General features: G+C 47.5%; 2 protein-coding genes and 1 non-coding gene across 5 annotated transcripts; 1 reads left to right on the plus strand and 2 right to left on the minus strand.

The window, feature by feature from the left end:
- Positions 1–1,156: 1,156 nt before the first annotated feature.
- LOC140212924 (uncharacterized) lies at positions 1,157–3,427 on the plus strand. Its single transcript, XM_072284037.1, has 5 exons — positions 1,157–1,984; positions 2,364–2,436; positions 2,517–2,573; positions 2,718–2,833; positions 3,287–3,427. The coding sequence occupies exons 1-5, from the start codon at positions 1,841–1,843 to the stop codon at positions 3,425–3,427; spliced, it is 531 nt and encodes a 176-aa protein (XP_072140138.1). The 5' UTR covers positions 1,157–1,840.
- On the minus strand, positions 2,895–8,692 carry LOC129381847 (putative nuclease HARBI1). Of its 3 annotated transcripts, none has more exons than XM_055065041.2 (4): positions 7,835–8,688; positions 7,112–7,247; positions 6,642–7,047; positions 2,895–3,406 (listed from the first exon to the last, which is right to left on the minus strand). In XM_055065041.2, the coding sequence occupies exons 1-3, from the start codon at positions 8,393–8,395 to the stop codon at positions 6,656–6,658; spliced, it is 1,089 nt and encodes a 362-aa protein (XP_054921016.1). In that variant the 5' UTR covers positions 8,396–8,688; the 3' UTR covers positions 2,895–3,406; positions 6,642–6,655. The 3 variants fall into 3 exon arrangements, with proteins under 3 accessions (XP_054921016.1, XP_054921018.1, XP_054921017.1); XM_055065043.2 differs by having other exon boundaries at positions 3,318–3,406; positions 6,642–7,005; positions 7,835–8,692; XM_055065042.2 differs by having other exon boundaries at positions 3,318–3,406; positions 6,642–7,044; positions 7,835–8,692.
- A 4,356-nt stretch (positions 8,693–13,048) lies between these two features.
- On the minus strand, positions 13,049–13,120 carry TRNAM-CAU (transfer RNA methionine (anticodon CAU)). The gene has a single exon. It is a non-coding gene; the product is annotated as a tRNA-Met (tRNA).
- Between the last annotated feature and the right edge of the window lie 1,698 nt (positions 13,121–14,818).

Raw genomic sequence — 14,818 nt, forward strand, 5'->3', positions numbered from 1 at the left:
GCTGAATGTTTGCAAGCTGTTCAAATGCTGTTAACCACTCAGGTGGTTCGCTGAGCGCTTTAAAAGCTTCGCGAATGTACAATACATTTTCAGCAAAATATTCTTTGGCCGGTTTTGCGTCAACATCCTCATTACGCACCGCCATTCGTGTTTTCCACACGCTGTGCATGCAGAGTAACATCACCATATCACATGGCACGCCTTCTGTCTCTTCAAACGGTAAAAAACGGATTCCAAAAGGTGTTAAAGGAAATTCTTTTTTTAGTGTCCTTTGTAGAATGTCCCAAAGGAAGACTGAGTCCCTGCACTCCAGAAAAATATGCTCCATTGTCTCCGGTTTCTGACATATCTGGCAATTCACACTCCAGGGTACAAAGATCCCCTTCTCCTGCAGCCATGGCTTGACAGGAAGCGTGCCAGTGTGTAGCATGAAAAAAAAAGCTTTTGTTGTTGCTCTTACAGGCATTTTCTTAACTCTTTTTAAGACATTCTGCTCACGCCCCAGTGCAGATACTGCACGGTATATTGGTACTGGACACATGATATTAACTATATCTCGGTATAATCGCTTTCTTGCGACTGTGTTCAGGTATTCCAAAGAAAGTGTACTTTTAGAAAACGGAAAGTGCTTATCACTTCAAACAAAAAACCTCGGACAACCACTTGACGTATGCCATACGACGTCACAACATATTCTGGCAGTGCGTCACCTAATCGCGTCTGGATAACGCACCGCAAAAAACAATCGCTTTCGTCGCGCAAGAACATGAAACGCGACACTACTTGTTTCAAAAATAAATGCGACAAACCCAACCCTCCTTTCTGCACAGCGTGAAACAGATTCAGACGACTCGTGCGCTCCCATCCTGATCCCCACACGAACATAGCAAAAACCCTGTGCAACTTTTGTACACACACTCGGGATATACATAAAACTTGCAACATATAAAACACTTTAGCGACAAGAAATAAATTGCAGACAGTGGCTCTCGTGAATATTGACAGATTCTTGCCTCCCCACTTCGTTGTTTGTGCTTTAGCCCACTCAGTTTGTTCAGTCCATTGCGTCGTGGTATCGCGATAGTATTCCAAAGGAACACCAAGATAACTGGGGCGCGATCTTGTACGCGTTCCAAAATTGAACGGACCGCCTCCGTTCTAAACGTCACGAAATAGGCGGTTCGCAGTGTTCGCGAGAACGAGAGGAAGCAAACAGCCAATGAGCGAAGTGGAAGCCTGCGTCACGCTTTTGACGTCTGCTTGGGGACCGTATAATATATTGAGAAGCGTTTGCAACATGTTGAGAAATATTTTGCTATTATGAGTGAGTAGCAAAATGTGTTGGTGTTGCTTTTCAAAGATTCAATTTGGAATGGAAAACGACTGAAACAAAATATTGCGGTTAATGTCTTCAAATGGCGCTAGGTGGTGTCGCAGTTTTGCGAAACGTTTAGTGATGGCGCTAGCCACCACCCCGTTTCAAGCACACGGCGCGAATTTTGAAGCGGTTGGTTCAGTCGTTCAGTCGAGCACTGGAAGCCATGGCGCTAAACGTGACAGCACCGGTGAAGGGGCCACGTGTGTCGGAGGGGCAGAGAGAGACGGTGGTCGCCTTCATGGAAGCGCATCCCCAGCTGGCTATAAGATCCAGCGAGCTGGGGCCGCGCTTCACTGCTGGCGACCGCCGACGGCTGTGGCAGCAGCTAGCGGACCAGCTCAACACTCAAGGCCCCGTTGTGAAAACCACTGAGCAGTGGCAAGAGTGGTGGCGGAAGCAGGTGTTCGAGGCCCGCCGCAACGCTGCCGCACTTGCCCAAGAACAAAGGTGAGTGACCGTCCAATGGCCTGGGCGATTTGTCCTTCGACATTGGCGTGTATTTTCAGAAGCACAGGAGGGGGGCGGCTCCATGGCTTTCATGGCCGAGTCCTGGAGCTCACCGGGACGGTCCGCCTCCACGGTGTGACCGACCTCCCCTACCAAGAGGTAAGCACACTGCCGCCGTAATATCATGGGTTCCTGAATGGTGCCGGTTTAGAGTTTGCCAGTTTGCCAGTTGCCAGAGTTTGCCAGTTGTAAGTGCTACCTTTAGCAGAACGCGACACCGTTGGTGAACAGGAAAATAGCGTAGGAGAGAACGGAAAAGCAGGTAGGTTAATCAACTAGAATCTCAGTTGGCTGCGTTTTCGGGAAATGGGGGGTTAAGTGATTAACACAGAATTAAAATGCCTTCGCGGAAGTGCACGAGGACGGTAACACATGGGATCATTAAGCACTCAATAATTGCACAATATTTTCGCAAATTAGTACGAAAACTTGCAACGTAGGCATTGTAACAAATAGCCACGCTTATGACATTTTCCAGCAGGCTGACGTCCCCACCTGCGCGATGGAAGTCGTCGTGCAAGGCGAGGCTGCGGGCGTGAGCACAGCGACACGTAAGCATCAGAGGAATGAGTGTTTTAATTATCGCCAATTGTGTGTGCAGTTCGTAAACATTAATGTGTTTACTCTACAGCGGCAGAGGATCCACCGCGCGGCGCGGCGCCTGCCGAAAGGGTGGCCGCTGCACCTGGTAAGTTATTGATCCTCAAGCTGTTAAATAAAATGAGCTCTTGTATTTTACTGAACTAGCCCAATAAGCCATAACATGGCCATAGCCACTTTTATTCGTACCATAACATGCAGTGCAACTGTAGAAAATGCTGTATGTTCTCAGTGTTGCAGCACCCTGTTCGGCCACCACGTCGACAGCGACCGCGACGGGTGGATACCCTGACGACGATGTCGTCGCAGTGCGCCCGCAGCCTGGAACAGGGCGACGAGGTGCTGCAGGTTGGTAGGCCCTTTGGTGTCATTTTACATGAAGGACATAAATATTCTTTATGCTTTGTTATAAGTAAATCATCAATCTGAAAAACAAATCAGCTTGGGATGTAAACAAGAAATATGCGTTGTATAGAGGGCTCGGTAACGTGTCTTGCCAACGATCAGCCGCCGGACGAAAAGTTGGTTAGCCCTGAAAAGGGCTGTTTGATGGTGAGAGATGCATTAGAGTAGATGACGGAAGAGTAGTTCCAGCAGGTCTTTGTCTGTCCAAACGAAGAGGGCATAGCTTGTACGCGACGCTTGACACTGCCAAAGGATGCCATCAGGCCAGTGGCTCTTCAGCAGAGAGGGAATCGTTGTGCACGTTGCAATTCTTCACAACAGCAGCTTGCAGCCGTGAGCTGGTTGCGAGTAATCAGCAACTGATGCGAACAGTTCCACCATGATTATTCATTCCAGGTGCTGCGCAGAATCGAGGCCTCCACGACCCGCCTCGCTGTCGCGGCAGAGCGGACGGCAGCAGCCCAGGAGGGGATCCTGGAGCAGGTGCGCGCCATAGCGCAGGACATCACTGAGCACCTGCAGCAAGCAAGACATTAATTTATCATTTTATTCATTTGTTTCACCAGTTCCGTTTGTTTTGTTTATTTATTGTTTGAGTTTCCTTTCAGTAATAGAGGAGGATTTTTTGGTTGAGAGGTGCAATGCGCGCACCCATTTTTGTTCTGTTGTTTGAGTTTCCTTTGAGTAATAGAGGATTTTTTGGTTGAGAGGTGCAATGCGCGCACCCATTTTTGTTCTGTTGTTTGAGTTTCCTTTGAGTAATAGAGGATTTTTTGGTTGAGAGGTGCAATGCGCGCACCCATTTTTGTTCTGTTGTATTTGCCTCTTTCTATTTATGCTTATCCAGCTGCAATGCCAGCGTGATTTTTTTATTTACACATTTCGAAGGCGCCTAGTCATTCACACTGGAATCGTTACAAATAGTTGTCGATTTCTGTGTATGGGTTTTGTAATGCGATATTTATATTGCTTCACTGTGTTGTAGCTTACTGCATTCACTATGAAGCGTTACCGCATAGTGTTTGCACTGTGATATTTTCATTTCGGCACAGTGAGGCTAAGGTGCAACGACTACAATGTCTTTTTTTCAGAGCACCAAACTAGTCACTCTTTAAGTTGCATAGTTTCAAAATGAAAATGACCATCATTGCACCACACCAGTGATTGGTTTACTCTAGTCTTCGTTCCAAGGGAGTCATTGCAAGAATAACTTTCACGCATGACACTTTCTGGGTGCTGTGAGATTGCAGAGCCAATTATTCATGTTTTATGTAACATGTTTCATCACAGCTGGCAAGTGCACTCAGCTTTTTACAATTATGATTCACCTGTTTAGCATCGCACTACAATTGCTGCCGAGAAATGAATGCTTCTAGTCAGTGACTCATAACACTGACAAGGGAATGGACATACCTGGGATAGTCATACTTTCTTGCAAGGTCACGTAAATGTAATTGCAAGTTTTACATGCCGTGGTGAAAAAGAATTGTGTGATGCTGATGTTGCAATGTTGTCACATGCTTTGCTACCTGAAGCATGTTGTACTACAAGGTTTGTGATGTACTTGTCATCATAGTGTGATAAAGTTGACCTATCTGTTTTTTGCACTTTTACGTTAATTTACATCTACCCATTTGGACATGATGTGACGAGTATAATGCTGTCACTACACTCGGCGTTACATTTTGTTTGTGTTTGAATCCGCATTCATTACGCGTTACTTGCTTGCCTCGCCTGCGTATTCATGCTTGCACAGAAGTTTTGATACACCTAGCACAAGAGATGGCTAGCAAGCATATTGCCTCACTCCTACCAACGTACACTGAGCGTCAAAATGCACAGGATGCGGCGGTTGCGTTCATTCTGATGTGCTTTATGAACATTTTTCGCACCTTTTGCTGATGGTGACCATGAGTACAGAGTGCCAATCATATGCATTGCTTCCATCAAGTCTGTCATGACTATGATGGGTCAAGGGATGTTTTTATTTCATATTTCATGTGATATTTAAAGAAAAGGCTGCACTTTCACGTTGCTACCGCGTTTCATGTTCCACTAGGGAAGAAGTACTTTATGATGTGCATATTGCATAAGACAATGCTAGCTTGGGAGCAGCAGCGAATGCAGTTCTTCACAGATGAAGGGGCATGAAGCATTGCGACTGCTTCGCGAGTACTACTGTTAATAAGTGGCAGCCTTGGAGACTCTTGCATAGTGGCGAGGGTACAATTGTTTCCACGGCCGTGGCATTCTATTTAAAGGATTCTTTGTATAAGTGTACTTCATCATCATCATCCTGGTTACGCCCACTGCAGGGCAAAGCCTCTCCCATACTTCTCCAACTACCCCGGTCATGTAGTCCCTGCAAACTTCTTAATCTCATCCGCCCACCTAACTTTCTGCCACCCCCTGCTACGCTTCCCTTCCCTTGGAATCCATTCCGTAACTCTTAATGACCATCGGTTATCTTCCCTCCTCATTACGTGTCCTGCCCATGCCCATTTGTTTTTCTTGATTTCAACTAAGATATCATTAACTCGTGGTTGTTCCCTCACCCAATCAGCTCTTTTATTATCCCTTAACGTTACACCTATCATTCTTCTTTCCATAACACGTTGCGTCGTCCTCAATTTAAGTAGAACCCTTTTCGTAAGCCTCCAGGTTTCTGCCCCGTACGTGAGTACTGGTAAGACACAGCTCTCTTACACTTTTTGCTTGAGGGATAATGGCAACCTGCTGTTCATGATCTGCGAATGTCTGCCAAACGCACTCCAACCCATTCTTATTCTTCTGATTATTTCACTCTCATGATCCGGATCAGCAGTCACTACCTGTCCTAAGTAGATGTATTCCCTTACCACTTCCAGTGCCTCGCTACCTATCGTAAACTGCTGTTCCCTTCCGAGACTATTAAACATTACTTTAGTTTTCTGCAGATTAATTTTTAGTCCCACCCTTCTGCTCTGCCTCTCCAGATCAGTGAGCATGCATTGCAGTTGGTCCCCTGAGTTACTAAGCAAGGCAATATCATTAGCGAAGCGCAAGTTACTAAGGTATTCTCCATTTACTCTTATGCCCAATTCTTCCCAATCCAGGTCTCTGAATACCTCCTGTAAACACGCTGTGAATAGCATTGGAGAGATCGTATCTCCCTGCCTGACGCCTTTCTTTATTGGGATTTTGTTGCTTTCTTTATGGAGGACTACAGTGGCTGTGGAGCCGCTATAGATATTTTTCAGTATTTTTACATACGGCTCGTCTACACCCTGATTCCGCAATGCCTCCATGACTGCTGAGGTTTCGACTGAATCAAACGCTTTCTCGTAATCAATGAAAGCTATATATAATGGTTGGTTATATTCCGCACATTTCTCTATCACCTGATTGATAGTGTGAATATGGTCTATTGTTGAGTGGCCTTTACAGAATCCTGCCTGGTCCTTTGGTTGACGGAAGTCTAAGGTGTTCCTGATTCTATTTGCAATTACCTTAGTAAATACTTTGTAGGCAACGGACAGTAAGCTGCTCGGTCTATAATTTTTCAAGTCTTTGGCGAAACGAAGTGTACTTCGTTTGTGTTTAAATTATCATCTGTCGGATGTGTGGATTGGGAACACTGACCATTCGTATGGAGGTGCACTTGTCGTGTATACAAATTTTTAAATGTATTTTCCGCTGTACAAACACACCCCTGTGATAGCCTAAGGGCACTGCACTTTGTATAAATAAATTATGTATTATGAAAACTCACCATTCCTGTGTCCTTCAGAAAAGGTTGACAACTGCGCTGCGCTGCTGCCTTCCTCTGAGGAACACGTCTTGTGGTGCCAGCACCTGGATGTCTCCTGGCTCCTCTGGCTCCTCAGCTGGTGGCACTTCCCCACCATAATCCTCCAATGTCCAGTCGCCCGCCTCCAAGGCAATGTTATGGAGAGCAACGCATGCATAAATGATTCGCGCTGCTCTATCGGGGCTGTACAGCAGTGTCCGAAAGCGCTGCAAGCAGCGGAACTTGCTTTTCAACACCCCGATACATCTCTCCACAACATTGCGCATGGATGCGTGCTCCTGGTTGTAGTGGCCTTCAGAGGTGGTGCCGGCATGGCTGCCAGGTACTGGAACAAGCAGCCATGGCTCGAGAGGATATCCTGAGTCTCCTATTACAGAAAGTGACAGCTGAGTGCTCTGCCCTAGTTAGGGGTACGCATTACGAATACTAACCAAGCAGATACTCGCCAGGCTGCAGTTGTGCGGCTAGGCGTGCACGCAGCGGGTTACGCTGCCACACCCAAGAGTCATGGCACGAACCAGGGAACCGGGGGTCTACAACAAGAATGCGAAGTTCCGCATTGCAAACCTGCAATGGGGATCAATACAATATAGCGCTGCAGATATGCTCGAAATCCGTTTTGCCATTCATATGCACAAAAGAATACACGTACGCTGGTACAAGTAGCAGACTGTTTCAGCCATAGGCGTGCATAGGGTCTTGCAATTGGGGGGGGGGGGGGGGGCAATGCGCCACCCCCCCTTATGTGGACGCCTATGGTTCGAAGTAATTGATAGCTAAATGAAAACTCGAGGCCCGATATTGCGCAAGAACCCCCATACGAGCCAAAGCCAGCCCATGCAATGGTTGTAAGTACTTCCGTGTTCAAAATGCTTCCATCGTGTCTTCCCTACAGTGTATCCATTTCTGCTACGACTGCTGCCCATTTAAAACACAATTTTGGAACGGCAGACTGATTATGCACAACACATGGCACTCATCATTACTCCCGACATGTCAGATTTCAACGAGCTCGTAAACAGTTCCCCGCATGTCCTCTTTTAATCGTTACATTACTTGTTATGCCAGCTTGGGCATTAAACCGAACAATTGCAACTATGGGCGAGTAAAAATGGCAACCACAGTTTGAAGTAAAACATTCCAACGGTACTTACGACCATGACGTTCAGGGCGTAATAACCCTTTCTCGACATGAAGCTCGCCGTGTCAGCCGGGCTGAGTCCTTCTGGCTTCATAATGGCGATCAATGTGCCATCGACGCACGCTAGCACGCCTGGAATGGCGCCGCGTCGCGCAAACGCCGCCTTTGCCTCATCCTTGGCAGCCGGTGTTAATGGAAAGTCCACCAACTTTCGCCGGGCAGACACGGAAATGATGGCCTCCGTCACCTCGTGAATGGTGCTGCTCACGGCCGATTGTGCCATGCCTACGTGTTCCTCGCGACCAACGCTCCTCTGGAAGCTTCCGGTGCCGAAGAATCGCAGCGCGCACAACACCTTCCTTTCTGTAGAAAGGCCACTGGCTCGCTGGCATCCAATGATAGGGTCAAGCTCGTCGCACAAGCTACGCACTGTTCGTTTGGACAGACGAAAATACTGTCGGAACTCTTCTTCCGTCAACTCTTCAAATGCATCATCTACCTCGGGTCGTCGTCTCTGCGCGACTGCAGCAGCCGCACAGGCGACACGAAAAGGCACGGCAGAGAAAAACGCCATGTTCTCCAACTGTTGGAACGCGGAATCGGATCGACCCGGATACGAAAGATGCTAACTGTTCCAAGCACTTACGTTCTAATCCAATCCAAGCCGTCTGGTAGCCGTTCTAATCCGTTCTATCGCTCCGGACGGACTCTCCGTCCGTTCCGTGGCGTTCGTCCGTTAGCAGACGACACGGAATAATTATGAGCAGCAAGACGTCACGGCTCACGTGACAATTGACGTCATGGCATTCGTCGCGGTTCAAATTGACCAATCGTGTGCGGCTCGATGGAACGGTCCGCCTCCGTTCTATTTTGGAACGCGTACAAGATCGCACCCCTGGTTGGCGTATCTGTGAACGGTACTGTTTCTAACACTGCAGGCCGGCTGTCCCATTCACCGTGCCAGAAGCCTAAGCTTTTTGGCCAGCTTATGGCACTCCCCATTAGACTGCAAAACTTTCTTGCATCCTTGACTGCCTCCCGAATGCTCTCTTGGTCAATGCAAAAAAGTGCGATGTCATCTGCGTAAGCTAGTATTTTTACTTCCTGAGTTAAAAGACGGTAGCCGCGAATGTTTTCGTTTTCTCGTACCTTCAAACAGAAAGGTTCAAGAAAAATCGCAAAAAGTAAGGGCGACAAAGGGCACCCCTGGCGCACACTGGATAATACTGGTATATTTTCGCTGAGTCTTTTATTGATTATAAGGTGAGCGGAACAGTTCTCATAAGCCATGGCTACTCCGTCCTGAATCACTTCGCCTACATTAATGTGTTTTAGCAGGGCAAGAAGTATGCTGTGAGCAACCCTGTCAAAAGCTTTTTCTAGGTCTAACTGAACCATTGCTACACATTCGAGGTTCGCATCACAGCATTCCAATATACTCCTAGCGATGTGAATATTCGACAATATTGTTCTATTCCTAATACCGCATGTTTGGTGTGGGCCTACTATGGATTTAATAACTGACTGCATCCTTTTTCCGAGCACCTTCATGTAGATTTTATAATCCGAATTCGTAAGACTTATGGGCCTGTATCCAGCGACAGATTTCAGCTTTACCGTATCGGTGGTTTTTGGTATAAGCACAACATGACTTTTTCTGAATGATGGCGGCAAGTGCTTAGTTTCATGAGCTTCTGATATTACACAGTGCAGTATCTCGCTTATTTCGGCCTTGAAAGTTTTATAGAAAGCTGCTCCTAGGCCGTCTGGTCCAGGCGCCTTTCCTTTACCCAAGTCTTCTATGGCTTCTGTAATTTCTTTCGCAGAGATCGGTCTCTCGAGTCCCTCTTTTATTTCGTCTTGTAATTTTGGCAGAAGTGTTAGAAAGGTGTTCACAAACTCTTCTGTTACGGGCACCTGCCTACCGAGCAACGCTCGGTAGTGTTCAACGAAAGCTTTTTCAATTACTTCTGGGTCTTTTGACATTGTGTTGTTAAAACAAATTTCTTTTATAATGTTTTTGGATGCGTAACCCTTTTCGTCACTGAGCGCGCGCTTAGTCGGCGCCTCTCCCAGCCACAGCCTCTCGGATCGTGCTCTTATCGCGGCTCCTTGGTAAATTTGAGCGTCCACCCTTCAAGTTCGCGTTTAATTTCTCTAATCTGTTTCGAAAACAATCCCGGTATTGTGCACTCCGCGTTTAGAAAATAATCGAGCATGCTTTGCAGTTCTTTCTCTCTTTGTTTAGCTTTATGACGCATCACACAAGCCCTCTCGATCGCACTCATTTTCACTTCAATTTTAAACTGCTCCCACAGCTCAGCCCAATTTGTTGTAGCATCTATTTGCATTACGTCCATTTTTCCTTTTACCGTTTTGACAAACCATTCATCACTTAAGATCGTTTCGTTCATTTTCCACAGTTCCCAGTTAAAGTGAGACCCTCTATGTTTCGTGCCCAATGTACACGTTACTAGGCTGTGATCACTGAAGCTCACGTGCTTTACTGCGTAGCTATTGACCGTTCGCGCAAGGTTTGCTGATACGTACAATCGATCTAGTCGAGCGTGACTCTGCCCTTGGAAATGAGTAAAAACAACACTGTTACCGCTTAATATGCTTCCAACGTCTACTAAATCATAGTCTGCCACGATTGCGCAGAGTTGAAGCGCACTTGTATCCCGTATTATTTTACTGGGCACCCTATCTTCGGACATGCAAACACAATTGAAGTCACCAAGAAGAACAACATTTCTTTCACACGTCAGGTGTGACTCAACAAAGTTAAAAAAAAAATTCCTATGACTAATTTTGTTTGGAGCGTACACACAGACAATTCGCCAATCAATATTATTGAAAGAGAAATCACATAGGACCAATCGCCCATCTTGGGCCGACATTACACTCTGCGCAACAATACCTATTGAATTACGCAAAAATAAAAGACAGCCACCGGCCTTACCTACTCCATGACAAACACAAGTGTTGTAACGGGATTTAAAAACCTGAACCATTTTGTCCGTTTGCTCTTCGCTTTCAATTTTAGTTTCTTGAACAGCAAGAATATCTCTGTCATTTTCCAGCATCAGGCGACTTAATTGTGCTTGTCGCCGTCTAGCCGTTAGCCCTCGTACGTTAAGCGTGCCAATACGTATTGCTATTCCATGATTATTTGCCATTGAAAGAGAAGAGCAAGCACAAACTACAATACATTTCGGAGATCCAAGACCGCCAAACTTACAAAAAACAAAACCCTACACCATCATAAGCTCCGTCTCATACGGCGAAGGCATGACGTTACCAAATGCGCTACCCATCATTCACTTAAAGGTTCCGCAGCACCTAGTCCTTACAGAGCCTTCTACCGAACAGCACCCCGCTACCGCGGGGGAACTGTCGGCGTTGTCCGCTTATCTGGTGGGACAGTCGGCGTCTGTCGCCCGTCTGGTGGGACGGTCGGCGTCTGCCGACCACCTGGCGGATTGGTCGGCGTCTGGCGCCCCTCAGGTGGATGTTCTCGCGTCTGCCTCCTCTCGAGCGGAACGTTCGGCTTGGGCTTGAGTGTAGACCGCCGGAAAGAGGAAGCCTTCGTGGGTGGCCCTTCGCTGCTATCACCGTCGTCTTGCTCAAGCCTGACATCTTGATCGGGTATTTCGCGAGGTCTCTTTGAGACGGCGCTGGCCTGGTCCATTTTCTCGCCGGATTCTTCGATGAAGGCAGCGCCAGAGTTGCCCTGTCGCAGAACGCCCTCGGCAGCCTCCGCGTCCCCCTCACTTTCACGCACCGTAGAATTTTCTGCAGACGGTTCACTTTGCACTTCATTCTTGGCCACTGCCTCGCTACTGCCCTTTCTGGGTTGGCTTTTGACGCTTGCCATGACCACTGGCTTCTCTTCCGTGCCTCGTGGGTCTCCGCCCGCTCCAGCAGTCTCTTCCGCGTCCGCTTGATCCATCAAGTGCTCGTCTAACGCGTCGCTCCGGCCAGACCCGGTCACGTTAGCGTAGCTTCTCACGCACTGGGTCTCGTCGTGGCCGAAACGACGACAGAGTCCACAGCGTGGCACACGGCACTCGCGCCGTATATGGCCGGTGCCGCGGCATCGGAGGCAGAGCGGAGCTCTGCCTGGAACAATCACGAGCGCATGGTCCTCTGATACTCGTAGCTGATGCGGGATGTCTTCCATGGTCATACCAGCCTTCAGCCGTAACGATACCAGACGCGTGTGAGAACCTTTGTCGCCGCACCCTGGTACTCGCCACCGCTCCCTGGAAATTTCGGTCACCGTTCCGAACGGCGCCAAGGCTGCTCTGACGTCCTCGTCGGGAGTCGTGTGAAGCAGCCAGAACAGCTTCATTCTAATATCCTGGTTGCAAGGGTCAATGGCGACGCAGCGGTGTTCTTTGACACTAAAGGCCTTCGCTGACAGCAGCTTCTTTTTTCCGACTTCGTCCTTGAATGTTATAGCCCAGACATGGTTCATCTGGTAGGCCCCGAGGGCCACCACCTCCGGCAACAGCTTATGACGGTCAAGCGCATCGCGAAAATGTTCGACTCGATAGGGCCTGGCCTTCAAATCACCGTGCAAAAACACGGTATTACACACGGTCATACCTGATGGCAGATGCGGCAAAACAAGCTGGTAATCCTGTGAAGACGTTTCCGTAAGCCTGATACCGCGGCCCGGCTGGGCCGCATGAACCGCCCCTACGGAGCACAACATTCCGTGACCGTCCGCTGTGGTGGCCGGAAGTGGAATGCTGCGCCACTCTGCTGCTCCTGCATGCTTTGTAAATTTGTTTATATTTGTAATAAACGAAAGTAGCCTTTTTTTTTAAGGCGGGAAACACGAGCGCGCAGCACAAGAGAGCACTTCTCGGAGTGCGACTATGTCTATAAGACACCAAATTACTGCGCTGATAAGTTCTTCCTGTTCAATTGGAGCAAAATAATATAAAGGAAACATGTAGCAGAGCGTGGTTTCGATCCACGGACCTCTGGGTTATGGGCCCTGCACGCTTCCGCTGCGCCACTCTGCTGCTCCTGCATGCTTTGTAAATTTGTTTATATTGGTAATAAACGAAAGTCGCCTTTTTTTTAAGGCGGGAAACACGAGCGCGCAGCACAAGAGAGCACTTCTCGGAGTGCGACTATGTCTATAAGACACCAAATTACTGCGCTGATAAGTTCTTCCTGTTAAATTGGAGCAAAATAATATAAAGGAAACATGTAGCAGAGCGTGGTTTCGATCCACGGACCTCTGGGTTATGGGCCCAGCACGCTTCCGCTGCGCCACTCTGCTGCTTTTTTTTATTTTATTTGTTGCCGGTCTTCGACATTGTACAGAGCACATAATACAGAACAAAATTATAATGCACAATTAACAAATACAATACATCTTGAAAGAACATACATGCCATCAGTCCTATAAGGACTGGCGTTGTCTAATTAAAATTCTTTCAGTGCTGTCAGAGGTTCTATTCTCGACAGCCATTCGGGTACACATTCTTGTATTTTCTTTATTTCAATGAAACGAGACATGCTTTCGCGGAAATACGTACGCGCAGGCCTAGCGTCCGGGTCGCAGTAGTACCCAGACATCCTTGCACGCCATAAACTATGAAGGCCCTTGAGCATTATTAGGTCGAAGGGAACCCCATCGTCATTCGTTACCGCTAAGTACCTGATGCCACGCGGATTTAACGGTAACTCCTTCTTCATTGTTCTTTGTAGGACATCCCAGAAGAACACTCCGGCCCAGCAATGCAAAAAGACATGGTCTATTGTTTCTGGTTGCTTGCAAATCAAGCAGTGCGAGCCCCAGGGTACAAGAAAGCCACGTTCTTCCATGAATGTCTTAACTGAGAGTGTTCCTGTGTGTAATTTAAAAGAGAATGTCTTTACCCCAGTAGGCACCTCCATATTTTTCACTCGCTTAAGGACATCCAGTCCTGATCTTCCACTGTATAGCGCTCTGTACAATGGCACTGGAAATACAATATCGCAAATATCTTTATACAATGTTTTCCTTTTAACGTTACATAAATACTCAAAAGAAAAACGCACAGAAAGAAAGCGCACACTATCTGCAACTTCTTTAAGATAGCCACGAAGCGTTCCGGGCATACTATCTGTACTAACAATACGTGCCGGCAAAGCACCTCTCAACCTGAGTTGGCATACAGTGCGCAGAAACGGATCACGCGCATCCAGAAAAAACAAAAACCTGTTCACAAGCTGGCGTACAAAAAGATGCGCCAAGCCCAGCCCCCCTTTCTTCACGTGCCGGAACAGATTGGTTCGGCTACTCCTTTCCCAGGTAGAGCCCCCGATAAAAACCGCGAACACTCTGTGCGACCTTTGCACGTTTACCCTTGAACAGTACAACGTTTGCATGACGTACCACAACTTCGTAATAAAAAACATGTTACACACAGTTGCTTTTGCGAAAATCGACAGGTTGATGCCTTTCCACCTGTCTGCTTTTTCTATTGTTTCTTTTGCTTGGTTCGTCCAGTATTCGTCGCTATTTTTGTAACTTCCCATGGGGACACCTAAGTACTTGGTCGGGGTTTTTATCCAGCTCACATTTGCAAAATGGTCCGGGGCCGAAGACCACTCTCCGTGCCACAAACCGAGGGACTTTCCCCAGTTCACTCTACTGCCCGTCACATCACAAAAATTTTTCACTACCCTTATTGTTTCCGTCACACTTTCTTTGCTTGTACAACACACCGCGATGTCATCTGCATATGCCAAGAGCTTGATTTGTGTGGCTGCCAAGCTATACCCGCGTATTTGCTCATTCTCAGTTATTGCCAAACACATAGTTTCTATGTAAATGTCAAACAAAAGAGGACTGAGAGGGCAGCCCTGACGCACAGAACGCATGACGTTAATGGGGGCCCCCAATGATTTATTCACAATTAAGCGTGTTGTGCAGTTCTGGTACGCCAACGCCACTCCCTCAGTGATGATGGAACCAACATTAACGTAATCC

Source organism: Dermacentor andersoni, chromosome 1 (assembly GCF_023375885.2).
Source record: "Dermacentor andersoni chromosome 1, qqDerAnde1_hic_scaffold, whole genome shotgun sequence".
Classification (NCBI taxonomy): Eukaryota; Metazoa; Arthropoda; class Arachnida; order Ixodida; family Ixodidae; genus Dermacentor; species Dermacentor andersoni.

Excerpts from the sequence above, each read along its gene's own strand:
- LOC140212924 (XM_072284037.1), top strand. The coding sequence starts at position 1,841 with ATGGCCTGGGCGATTTGTCCTTCGACATTGGCGTGTATTTTCAGAAGC. Across the intron at positions 2,437-2,516 it reads GGGCGTGAGCACAGCGACAC|CGGCAGAGGATCCACCGCGC; the intron begins GTAAGCATCAGA and ends TTTACTCTACAG. Across the intron at positions 2,834-3,286 it reads AGGGCGACGAGGTGCTGCAG|GTGCTGCGCAGAATCGAGGC; the intron begins GTTGGTAGGCCC and ends TATTCATTCCAG.
- LOC129381847 (XM_055065041.2), bottom strand. The coding sequence starts at position 8,395 with ATGGCGTTTTTCTCTGCCGTGCCTTTTCGTGTCGCCTGTGCGGCTGCT. Across the intron at positions 7,248-7,834 it reads ACGCCCTGAACGTCATGGTC|GTTTGCAATGCGGAACTTCG; the intron begins GTAAGTACCGTT and ends TCCCCATTGCAG. Across the intron at positions 7,048-7,111 it reads GCCTGGCGAGTATCTGCTTG|GAGACTCAGGATATCCTCTC; the intron begins GTTAGTATTCGT and ends TTTCTGTAATAG.